The sequence below is a fragment of the Martes martes genome (assembly GCF_963455335.1).
Source record: "Martes martes genome assembly, chromosome: 3".
NCBI classification, from domain to species: Eukaryota; Metazoa; Chordata; class Mammalia; order Carnivora; family Mustelidae; genus Martes; species Martes martes.
The window spans coordinates 130,522,085-130,535,758 of record NC_137890.1 but is presented as its reverse complement, the minus strand read 5'-3'; the positions used below and the strand labels follow the sequence as shown (position 1 = coordinate 130,535,758).

At 33.7% G+C, this 13,674-nt stretch overlaps 1 protein-coding gene across 1 annotated transcript in view; it reads left to right on the top strand.

Moving 5' to 3' along the window:
- The window catches only part of UBR3 (ubiquitin protein ligase E3 component n-recognin 3), a gene marked incomplete at its 5' end in the record, with an annotated part of 238,879 nt that overhangs the window by 152,909 nt on the left and 72,296 nt on the right, over positions 1-13,674 (top strand). The window contains 1 exon segment of the mRNA XM_080798665.1: positions 2,883-2,968. Within this exon segment, the coding sequence (XP_080654791.1) occupies positions 2,883-2,968 (86 nt within the window).

The window sequence follows — 13,674 nt, the reverse complement described above, 5'->3', positions numbered from 1 at the left end:
GTCTGAATTTAAGGGGATCGAAGGAAGGGTCAACAAAAGAGAGAGAATAAGCTATGGGGACTAAAGAGAATCTTACCATTGGTTCCATACCCAAACAAAGAGATTTCTGGTTCCTAAGGTGTTTTTGAGCACTTTGCTATGTACCATCAGGGATTTAGAAACTTTATCTGAAATGGTCCCTGCTCTCCAGGAATTTACCATTAGTTGGAGAGACAAAACCAATATACATCAGTCAGTATAAAACAGAATAGAGTTTGTTTTAAAAATACCATATTGAAAAAGTGCTATAGAACTTTAAAAGGGAAGATGAACAAATTGAAATATAAAGTATTTGGCAATATTTCTTTCCCGTCTCAAGAAAAGGGAATTAATTCTCCCTAACTCCTAGAAGAGTTAGAGCTTGAGCTGAGTCTTGTATAATATAGCCTATGGTATGAACAAAGATATTTTTTTCTCTCTGAGGTATTGAGTAACTTGCTCAACCAGTAAGTGGTAGGCTTAGGCCTTGAACCCACACCAACATCAGTACATGTTTGAGTGTCTCTGTGTGTGCATGTGTATACACACATTTGTTTTTTAAATTATAGCTCTAAAAATAGAAGTTCATACCAAAGAAGGGTGGAGAGGGGATAGAAGGGAAAGCAGACCTCAGTCATGCAAAAAGAAGCTGGAGCATAGTTGGAGGAGTTTTTAAATGGAATATGTAGGTGGGCGCCAAGATAGGCTGTAAGTAATCTTTCTCATTATTATTTCAGTTACAGATACTTTTTTCTTTTTCTTTTATTCTTTTTTTTTTCTTCCAAACTAATTGGAATAGATTTGTGTTAGGAATATAAAAAGTGGAGTCTACTTTTCTTGGGAACAATCTTTGTTTTTCTATCATTCATTCAGGAGGGCAGAAACGAATATTGTGTTGGGATTTTCAACAATTAGAGCAGATCAGACAGACATAGAGCATATGACATGTTTGTGTGTTCGATTCTCTAGCAAGTTTCAACTTAAAGGGCTAGTTTTGATGTAAGTGAAATCAGGAAAAGCTGAGGGTTAGGGCCTCTAACATATTGATTTTTAAAGTCCTAGGTTATTACATGACACTAACCATTTGGATAGGTAGGTTTTTTTTGTTTTGTTTTGTTTTTTTATGTCAGGAGGAATGTTTTTTCAGAGATTTCTAGCCATAATCTGAAATAATTAGATTTAGTAGTTTTCTTTCAAATATTCTCTAAAATCAAACTCCTGGTAACATGTTTATCAGCCTTTGAAGTATTTTATTTGATGATTGAATAAACAGAATTGTTCTTATAGTTATATCTTAATGAATACTTTTGCAAACTGTGCTAAAATTAAAGTTGACATTCTGGTTCTGACATTCGTTTGTAAAAATTGATCATGTTTCTGGTTAGCTCTTTTAAAAGTACAATCTAGGAAATCTTAGTTTTTATAAGAGAATATAGCCGTTAATTTTTTTCTACAGATTAGGCAACAGAAGATTTGTGAAAACAAAATATATTGATCTCATTTATATTCCCTTGATGAAGGAACACATGCTGGTCTCCGCTCGCTTTCTGTCCACTAATATGAAATCCTTGTCCCTGCTTCCTTGCTGGTAGGTTTTTAGAAGTTCAGTGAGCAATGCAAATCGCCTGAAGGGTGGAAAATTCCCTTGTCACACAGATGCCCTTATCAGCAGCAACCAGATGGAGCTCTGAGCAGGAACATTATCAATGTTAAATTGCTTTTCCCCCAACCCCAGTAGAGAGGATTAAAGCATTCCTTTAAAAATGGGTGGCAAATATACAGATTTAAGAATATTAATTTTGTTAACAGTTTGCATTTATAAGTAAATATATGAAAATAATGTTTCAAAAACATTTTGTGTTAAAATACAACCCAAACCAGTTCAGACTGTTTTAAGTAAAATAGGACCATATTCTTCCTTGAATTCATTTGCAAAGTAAGCTTAAAATTTTGCCTTTTTTTTTTTTTTAAGACGATATCTCATTGCTAATGTCAAATGCATATTTTGGATATAAATTAGTTTATTCAGTTTTAGCAGTGGCAAATGAAGATGTGTTTACGTTTATTAATACTGTTGAAGTAAAAATACATGCATTTTATCACTCACAATTTTCATTTATTCTGACAAAATTCATTGGCTATTTTACTATATATTTTTTTGAGTAAATCTTTAGATTCTGAAGCAATCTGATTTTTAAAATGTCAACTTACTAATTGTAACTAATCTGTAAGCTAAAAATTGCTAAAGATATTATAATTTCAGATCTCTATGAACTTTTTTGATGTTTAGCAGTGTCAGGAGTTACACAGTGTACTTTAATAAAACTGTAATTTTAGAAGTCCGTAGAAGAGGCTACCGTTCATTATATGTGTTGTTCATACCTACTATGATGTTAGTGATTTTGTTTAATATTGATTTCTAGAAACCATCTAAGCTCTAGTGAGTGATAATCACTTCTCTGATAAAAAGTTGATATGCCCTTGTGTTTTAGATGACAGTAACCACCTGCTACTCAGTGACTAACAGTTGGGTATAAGCTCTTTCACCAGATTCATGTGCGGGTTTATGAAGTGTGTTGCTGTTGTTTTCCTTAAGGCCCAGTTTTTAGTATTTGCCAACATTTGGGGTTTTGCAACAATTACATTATGATGTGTACAGTTTTGAGGTTATAAATATGAACATATAAGGATATGTTTCCCTTTTTATTTCTAAATATCAGATAAAATATTATTACGGATATTCCATAAACTATTCATAAAGTTCTTCAACTTTATTATTTAGGTTGATTCAGACATATCAGTAAAATAAATTAAAAAGTATCGCTTCAGCCTAATTGAGATATATTTTAATACTTTACTTACAGAACCAATTTGGAACTTGAATTAATTCATCGGGGAGGCAATTTGTGTTCAGGTGGTGCAAGCACAGCTGGCAAACGCTCTTGCTTAAGTAAGTAGTAAAAAGTGTAAATTTAAAAACATTTTAAATTATGTCATTTTTGAAAGCCTATACAAGCAAAGTGGTCTTTTGATGTATTTTCAGATTCTTTTTATATGACATATAATTGGTTTTAATGGTGATTATATGCTTTAAATGGCTAATTTTATACTTAAAAGAATCATATGAATATTTAGCTCTTTCTGTACTGTGATTGCTCCGTAAATAAATGCCATACTGGTAGATCAGATTTACATTGGCTCAAAATTAAACAGTATGGTATCCTTGGCTATAAAAAATTATCTTCAAACTTAAATTTTTTAAAAGAATTTTTACATTGTCTAGATTTAAGAAAATATTTTTATAAAAATAATTTGTGTTGCCTGCAGATTCCTATAATATACAGTGCTGCTGTTAATTAATGAAGGCGTTGTACTATATTTTGATGTGAACATTAAAATGTATTAAAATTATGGATGTTTGGTTTTATTTATGAATATACTTTATATTGTAAAATGAGCATGATTCTTCAGTACTTCTTGTAAGGGTAGGTTTGAGAGAAGTGTCATTTGGAACTTAATGTAGATTCTTCATAGTGATGGTATCACTATTTAGCAACTGTTTAGAGAATTAATGTGAATACTAGGCGTAATATTACATAATGTCAAGTTTAGCTAATTATTAGCCCCAAATCACTGGAGTTAAAATATTACCTAACATGACTGGTACAGAAAATAAAAATTGTTTAAAATACATAATGTATTATTTGAAAAATGAATATATTTTCTTAAATGCTAAAAATATTAGTAGTTAATAAAAATTATCAACACATAGGTTTTTCAAAAATATATGTGTGTACTTAAAGATTTTATTTATTTATTTGAAAGAGAGAGATAGATGAAATAGTGAGAGACAGCGTGAGTGGGGAGAAGAGGGAGAAACAGGCTCCCTGCTTAGCAAGGAGACTGATGCCGGGCTTGATCTTAGGACTCTGAGATCATGATCAGCCAAAGGCAGATACTTAACGGACGAGCCACCCAGGCGCCCCCAAAATATATGTGTATTATTATGAAAAGATATATATGTGACTTGGGGATGATTTCAAAGCAAAGGACTGATCAAAAACATCTTAAAATATTCATTTGATTTTAATTAATTAATTAATTTTTAAGTAGGCTCTACATCCAGCAGGGAGCCCAACATGGGGCTTGAACTCATCACCATGAGATAGAGACCTGAGCTGGGATCAGGAGTCAGATGCTTAACTGACTGAGCCACCCAGATGCCTCTCTTGAAATTTTTAATGTAAAGATACAAACTAATGTGAAATTTCAACTGAGTTACTTCTAAAATTCTTACTAATTGTATTAGATTTTGATTTTTTTTTTTTTTTTTTTTGTTATCACTTGATTCCTAGAAATGTAAGGTTTTGGAAGTTAATTTTTACTGAATATCTAGTATTTACTGACTTTTATATACTTAAGCCCTACTTGGACCCAGTGATTTAGTATTATGTTTTAAAAGAGAAGTTGTTGATACATAGGAGTTTTAGCTTCTAGATTGTTTGAATTAGCAAAAACTGTAAATTCACTTATTTTAATTATCTGTTCTTATTAATTTATTCTTAATTGTTGTTTGGCATTGGCTAATAATATTCCAGAAATTGTTATATTAGGAAGTATTTAGTAAAGGAATTTCAGTCTTATGTTCAAAAGCTCTCCTTCATTTTTTTTTCCCCTCTGAGGTACTTAAATTTGTCCAGAGACTTGTAAATAAGGAATTTATTCAGAATCTTAAAAATGCTGGTGTAAAATTCTAGCAATGACAACTTCAATTAGTGTCCTTAATTTAAATTTAAATTATTAAATTGATAGTTACTTCCACTTTCATTTCTTTTTATTTCCCCTTTCGTGAATAAGCAATCAAAACGTGCCAGTATAGAAAAGGTCCTGATGAAGATCATCCTAAATCTAAATTTAATACTATTTTTGGTTTTCTTTTTTTTAAATGATTTATGTTAGTCCTTTCCCCCCCAAACTTTATTGAAGTATGATTGACGAATTATATTGTATACAGTTGTATAGGTTGTACAACATGTGCTTTTTGCTTTTAGTTTCCATATGATTTATTACTGTTTAATTGCTTATACATTATTTATCCTAATGTAGAATGTATTTTATGTTGTATAAAATCCCACTATTTTGCAAGTGTATAAACTTAATGTATTTGTTATTTACACAAGCCTAACTCAAACCTGATTTGTTGAACATCAGAACTTAAATTGATGGTGTGTCTTAGGACCTTAGATCAAGTATTTCATTTTTTCATTTTCCAATAGAATTTTAATGGTATTTTTAAAGACTCCCTCTTTTCTCTAGAGACTCCTCATAAGTCAGTATTTTCCCATTTCCATTTATTGCTCTTTGTTACTTTGTTACCTTTTAAATATTTCATTTTCAAGGATATTTATGTATGTATGTATGTATGTATGTATTTGACAGAGAGATAGCACAAGTAGGCAGAACAGCAGGCAGAGGGAGAGGGAGAAGCAGGCTCTTTCTGAGCATGGAGCTTGATGTGGGGCTCGATCCCAGGACCTTGGGATCATGACCTGAGCCGAGGGCAGTTGCCTAACCGACTGAGCCACCTAGGTGCCCCACATATCTCATTTATAAAGTGTTTGTTTTTTCATAATATTTTGGGGAAAGAGTAAGAAAGTGTTCCACAATTAAGCAAATGATATGGAACTTACACTTCGGAAAAGTGTTCCATTACAACTTCTTGATAAAATTGAAGATTAGTCAAGAAAAGATTTAGTAAGTTTTGCCTGGAGCAGCTTGAATGATGCCCAGTATATAATTATGGATGGGGAAACACACACACGTGTGCGCGCGCGCACACACACACACACACACACAAATTTGAGAGCAGGAGAAGATTGCTTTTTCTATAACAATGAAAGCAGAAAAATATTACTGGCTAAATTTATACTGAGATAAAATTGTAGTGGAACAATGCCATTCAGCACTTACATGTTCAGAGTTTTTTAAAGTAAATAACCAGTACCCAATCATAATAAAAGTTCATTCTTAAATATGCATCTGGGAAATTTTTCAAAGTAAAAAATGAGCAAAATTTATCAACAAAGCAGCATACTATGGTATTTTAATAATACTTAACGTTTGTAGTTTTAAAGTTTATGAAATACTTTCACATAAATTATTTAGTCTTATAGAATGACCATGTAAAATAGCTATTATCACTTTTTCATAGAAAAGGAAACTTAAATTCAGAGTGGTTGCCTTGCCAAGTCATAAGCTGGCAAATACAGAGCTTGCTCTAGAATCCAGCTATTCTGGCTCTAAATTCAGTTATGTAACACATATCCCTTGCTTGTTAAGTGTCCCAAAGCATACAGAACTTTTAAGAACTTTTACTCATGGGCTTAGTCAGTGACTTCTTACTGTATACTATTGCCTTGGTATCATTCCAGGCTCTGCCTGCTAACACTCCTGTTATTTTACCTATTTTCTTTCGTTAACCTTTCACTAAGATTCCTATTTTTGTTTTGGGCCCCTCCTTCAGATATTTTCTCAAGTCCTGATTCCTTCTTCCTTGGATACCAGTTGAGTTTTCTTTTATTTTTCACCAGTTTGCTGGCTGGTTCCCCCTTGTTTGAGATCATATTTAGCTGGTAAAATCAGCGATGCTTTTGGTGGACATGGCATCTGAACAAGACTATAAAAGATAAGTGAATTTAGGACTTTTTTGCAAATTGATACATACACTGATAAATACCACCAATTTTATTACCAGTAGATGTAGGACAAAGCAGATATAAAAATTGAAGGATAACTTTTTGTTGATAATGTTTTATTAAAATTAGTTAATTTCTTCATTCAGGTAATTCGTAAGTAGATATGGAGCTCCATAGAGTCCAGTGAAGTTAGTAGCACAACAATTTCTCAAGCAGAAGTTGTTGAAACCAGTGGCTAGGGTGTGGTGGAAGGAAGAGGTGTCATTTGATAAATTATTAATCTTGGGGAAGGGTTTTAAAAAATGTCTGTCTTTAGGTAAACAACATCTTTCCCTATCTTTGGGATATTACTGTTACTGTTGTTTAAGAAGCTACAGTTCTCATCACAAATGAATTTCATGACTTTTTTAAAAAGATTTTATTTGTTTATTTGACAGAGAGAGACACATAGTAAGAGAGGGAACGTAAGCAAGGGGAGTGGGAGAGGGAGAAGCAGGATCCCCGCCAAGCAGGGAGCTCGATGCGGGGCTCCATCCCAGGACCCTGGGATCATTACCTGAGCTGAAGGCAGACGCTTAACGACTAAGCCACCCAGGCACCCCGAATTTCATGATTTTATAGAGAGATTAAAAACTAAACTTTAGTCGAGAGGGGTTATGGCAGACCTTTGCTTTGACAGTTTCATTGGGGGGACTCTAACTTAATTTTGATACAGTTTATGATCTTATCAAGACTTGATGCATGTGGTGAGTAATTTTGATACAAGTTATGATCTTATCAAGAAATGATGCCTGTGTTTTGTTATTCATAGAAAGCAATCCAGCTTTGATGTGTACAGGCAACTTAAAATAATTTTAATTGCTCGAAGAATGAATTTTTGTTGAATTCAGAGTTAGAAGAATTATTTAATGTTAATTTCATCCTACCGTAAGACTACATAAAGATATTGTTAAGATCGCAAAATTTCTCATAAGTAGCCTGACCTTGTTCTTTGACAGTAGTTAAATTCTAGTATCTATATCTTATTAAGGTCTGTTTTTAGATTTAAAAATTATGAATTCTATAAATAGGTTGAATCACAACTTTTGTTCTATTCTTTTTGTTACCCCATATAACAAGAGGAAAATTTGGCCACCAAATCATTATAACAGTCAAAACGCATAAGTTAATATAAAAAATGTGGAAATTGCCTCCTGATTCTATTCTTCATGAATAGACAGATGATTTGGGAGCTAGCTATTTTACCTCATGAATTCTCTTCCTCTTTGTACCCAACCAAAAGATTGTTGTGAGAACTCAATTATGTAATGTATGTCAAGTCTTCATACATTATAAATCTTGATATTACTATTTCTACTTCAACACTGCCTTTATCAAATTTGGGCATGGATGTGTGTGAGTAAGGAGACCAGAAGCAAGATAAAAGTTAATTTTTAGCTCAGCTTTTTTTTTTTTAAGGGGTTAACAGGTACTTTGTTGACCTTTACAGAGATGAGATGAGGTGGTCAGAATGGGATTTATTACCAAAGATTGATATAGTTTATCTATTAACAAAATAGATTGTTAATTTTGGGAAGCCTGGGTTAGAGGGACAAGAGTATGGCTTGAAAATTTTACTAAAAGGAATGGCTTTATTCTTTAAAGTCATTCTGAAGGTTCTATGCTTTGTGGCCAGGTAGTCAGGCCTTCCGGAATTTATGATCTGTGTATTCTAGGAACTAGATACCACAGGTAGTAATTTCCACTATCTGGGCATAGGGGGCGTAGGGGCCCTCGGATCTTGCTAGGCTTAGGGAAAGGCAATCCTTTCTTAGTTTAGAACTCCTGCCCCTTATATGAGGTGCTCAGATTAGACCTGAGTTCATGGAGTGTGTCCTTTTCGATAAGGAAGAAATTGGGATTCCTAAGAAGCTATGTTTTATCTTTCTTATGATTACCTATGTGTGGAAGCAGATTTGTGCCTCTCCCCATATTGTTCCACACAGTGTTGCAAACATGAAGCAGGAGGCTGCCTTTGAAACCTTAAAAGTAGAAGGAAAACAGTTCCATAAAAATACTAATGCTATGATACTTGAGGTGACCAGAAAATGATGGCACAGTGTGCCGGGGAATGGAGACACAGGAACTCTGGGAGGCAGGAAAGGAACACAGCACGGAGAACAAGAAGGTACTAATGATAGCTTTTTCCTTTCACGTGTTCCCATAGTCACATGGGGGAATAAAACCTGTCTTAAGTAAATAAAGCTCTGCTACTTTATCCCCAAACTTGGCTGTGCCTTTATTGGCTAGAAGCAACATAGGATACAGTGCTGGAAGGAGCACTGGGTTGGAGTTAAAAGATCTGGATTCTAGTCATGTTTGTTATCTTTTGGACTTTAGGGAAGTCACCTAATTTTTTACCTTATTATGAAAATGGGGATGATAATAGATGTGCTGACTGTCGAACATATGTATCATGGTGAACTTAAAGATCAAGTAGTAATAGATAAAACTAAAGTATGTATATGTATACATACATATAGTTTATATATGAAACTGAAGTATTTTATATATATTATTTTATTATTATTAAATTTTTCTTAACCCTTCAAAATTCCTACCATGACTGACATTTTATTCCCTGCCCAGCCTTCCGTGGAGTGGTGAGGAGTGGGATGGGGAAAGATGAGTCAGCTCCTGTCATCCCATGGCATGAACCTCGTGTTTCTTGGGAACCAGAGTTACAGATCTTCCCTTCTTAGAGTTGTTCCCAGACTTCATTTGAGGAGTCCTCTCCCATCTTTCTACAGCTAATTTCTCAGGATTATGTAGAGGAACCAAGGTTAGCTGACTCAGCTGTGAGAGGAGTATATCCACAGCTAGTATATTCACCTTGGATAAATTGTTCAGAACTGTTTCCTTACTTTGATTGGTCAGTTATGGAGAAATTGAGATCCCCCTCCTCCCCTGGTAGTTCAGAGAGTCATTTGGCTAATTGAGATTTTTTTTTCACTGACAATTATTTGATCAGAGATAACTGCACTGAAAGGACTAAAATCTTGAATGATCTGAAATGCAGACCCAGTTAAGTTTACTGTAGGTAAATTTTAACAGTGGTACAATTTAACATGGAACCAACTTATAAAAGGTTTTAGGACAGGTCTTTAACATATATTTGTTTTAATGACATGAGTTCTACTAAGAAATAATCTACCAGTTTTAGATTACTAGTTATTTTAATATTGATAAAGATAGAAGGGATTGTTAAAGCTTACCTTTTTGTTCCAGCTAAGAGTTCTTATAATTTAAGCATAGGGTTTTTTTTTGTTTTGTTTTGTTTTAAGGACAAACCAGTCTTTCAGTGGTAAAGACATGTCTGTCTTGTGATTAAGCACATTATAGTACTTTAGACTTATCACAGTTATAATGAATGTGATTTGGTATTGCAGAAAATAGAGTTCTTTGTCCCAGGTGAGTTGTCAGAGCAACCAGCATGGGGAAGAAGATGGTGAGAGCAAGTAGGTCAAGCACTGCTCTAGTAGTTAAAGAGTTGAGAGGTCAGTCTCTTTGGGGCAATAAAATTAGGGCTGATTAATTGGCCTACTTCTTGGTTGCTGAGCCAGTGTGTCATGACAAAAAAGGAAGAGTATAAATCCTTCATGAATTTTATGCTTATATTGTATGATTTTTTTCATAGGACTGTTGATTTATTCATGCAATATTCAGCATACTTAAAATCCTTCTATATGCCAAGCACTGTGCTAGGCTACAAAATGCAAAGAGCAAGGGACACAGTTGTCTTCTTCAGGGAGTGCTCACCATTAACAGGAGAGAAAAACATGTGAAAATAATTACTGGACTATATAAGAGTGATAGAGTTAACTCAGGGTTTAGAGAATGTATAAAGCAAAGGATGATTACATCTGTCTCAGTTACGGTATTAGAGAAAACTTTACAGAGGAGCACTTGAGCTAGCTCTTGAAAGATGAGTCAAGTTTGCCTGGAGAACAGGAATATACTATTCTAGGCTGAGAGAACAGCTTGCAGAGACAGAATGAGACAACGTGATACACTGGGGAATACTTGGAAAGGAAAGGGAAGAAAGGAGGTTAGGAAATAAAAGATAGAGGTTATCTCATAAAGGGCTTTCAAAACCTATTCCTTCTGTGGTTCACCAACCAGTTATGAGATAATGTGATAGACTTACTGTTTACAGGGATGGGGAGAGAGGGAAACAAAAGGCATGAAGCTGAATGAGCACTCTGTTGAGTAATCCAGTTGAGAAATGATAGAGCTGTAGAGTGAAGCAGAAGAGGATGGATCACAGAAGTAGAACCAGTAGGATTGCTAATCAGTTGTCTGTGGAGTGCAAGGATATGGGATTTGAGTCCCCAAGTTTTTTTGTTTGTTTTTGTTTTGGTGTTTGCAGGGGCAGTGATGTCATTCCCCCAAATATGGATTATAAGAGGAACTGAACATTGCAGGCCAGATAACATTGGGCTGTATAATCAGTCTATTTTTAGATATATTGATTTTGTGGTGCCTGTTGAACATTGAAGAGCTAGAGAAATTTGTGAATTGTAAACTTACAAGTAGACATGGCAGTTGAATTTGGTGAAATAGTATGTGCAAAATGAGAGGAAAGGAGAACTAGGAAGGGTTCCTTTTTCTTATGAAGAATCCTAACATTTAGGATTTAACAAAGGAAGAAGAATGTGTAAAGGTAACTGAGACGGAACTGAGGGAGAACCAGGAATGAGTAGTACCAAAAGTTCAGGAGAGGACAGAGAAGAGATGGGACTTAAAAATATATATTTATATTTTTTGTGGAGAGGTAGTTTTATGTAGAGACCTGGTGTTTGTAATGCTATAATTTCTAATTTTAATTGTAATATTTCAAGTTTATAAATATTAAATTTATTATTTGGAATTTATTCTTGCGAACCATGTGTGTATATACATATATGTAAGCACAGCTATCTATACACTACATATATATGCAATTACTGTAACTATTATTGCTATATAACAGGCCAGAAAGGTGGCATTATTCCCATTTTACAGATAATAAAACTAAGGTCTTTTGTCCAAGGACACATGATCAGTACAGAACTTGGATTCAAACCTAGGACTTCCTGATTCCCAGTAGACAATGGTGCCTCCTATACATGTGTTGAAATCATAGCATACCTCTAAATAAATTTAATGGTGTTTCTCATTTCCAAAACTCTTTTATAAATGTGGGTCTAACTTTAGAACTTAAAACATGTTGTTCCAGAAAAGAAGTTATCTATTTTTTTTGCTGTTGTTTTTCAAGATTTTAATAATATAATTTCTTAATGTAATTATTTCTTGGTTTTTAAAATATCATACAAATGGTTGGAATTTAAAATAGTTTCCCATTGGGGTGCCTTGCTTTCTCAGTTGGACGAGCATGCAGCTCTTGATCTTGGGGTTGTGAGTTTGAGCCCCACATGGGGTGTAGAGATTACTTAAATAAAACTTAAAAATGGTTTCCCATTAGTTTCAGTTTTTAACTTTTCAATTATGAACATAGGTTCTCCTTAGTCTACTACTGTCATGATTTGTTTTGGTTAAGAGATCCTTTTGCTGCTAAATGAGAGTTTATTACTGATAGCCCTCAGACTAAATTTTGAAGAATACAATGAATAGTGAAAGGTGTTGATTGTTATTTGGCCAATTCTCTATTTCCTACTGAAGTTATTTGCAGTTTCTAGCATTGTTTTTCAAAGGTAGATGTACCTTATTAGTAGTTTTCAGCTCTAAAATCAATACCAAAGACGCTTGTTATATATTATATTAATAGCTTTAGAAGATGCATCAGGGTTACAATATCAGTTTTTCATAGGAATGGAAAGGAATATGTTTGTGTTAGAAAAGGAATATTGCATTTTTCTTTTAATTGTAAAAACCCTAGGGAGAACTAGAGTGGTAGAAATAACAAGGAAGTTGCAAATCTTGAATTCTTTTCTTAGCCTTTCCATTGGTATTAGGGTGATCTGGCAAGGTTCTTCCTTTCTCTGGGCCTATTTCCTCATCTGCAGAAATGAGGGAATAAGAAGAGATAAAAAAGTTTCCTTCAACATTTGTTTCTTTAATTATGGTAGAAGTTAGGAAAATAGATGGATTGTTGCATTTTTCTGTGCTACCATGGTTTCAATGCAAAACAACTTAGTAGAATTGCAACTCCTATGCTTTTGATTAAATCAGATAAACTTTCTGATAATTGACTTTCATCTTGAAAGAAAGTATTAAAAACAGCTTTAAAATTTTTTTTTAAATTTAAATTCAATTAGCCAGTGTATAGTAGTACATACTGAAGTTTCCGATGTAGTTAAAAACAGCTCTCTAATTCAGTTAACACCTATATAAAAAAATGTAACACTCTCCACCTAGCAATTTGAGTTAAATATTTTCCTGCTAGAGAAATTAATGTTGTTGTTGTTTTTTTAAACACTTTTAGGTTTTAGACACTTCAATTATACATTATGTACTCTCTTATGTAAAATTAAATTGGAATAAAATGACCAATATATCATTCATCATTTTATTCCTCTACTGGAAACATCCCTGTTGTCAGTGTTATTAGTTGAACAAGTTTACTGGAAAAACTGGAAGTTTGGGAAACTTAACTGGTCTCAAAACTGGGGATAACAAAGTAGAATTTTTGTGAAAAGTAATTGAGATAATCTATGTTAAATGATTTCAAAATAGTGCCTGGCATGTAACAAATACTCAGCTAATCTGCGTATTAATAGGATGAAGAAATTTTAAGAGAGGATTTGTACTATAGGTTGACCTATAAACATGAGGCAAAGCAGGTTGAGGTATTTACCTTCTTCTGTTTGTTATAGAGAGATCAGGATGAAACTTACAGGTATGTGTAGTGTTAAGATTCAGTTCCCTTTCCCACCTCCCATTTCCTCTACCTGCCACACAGAGTGGAACATTTACTTTGTTC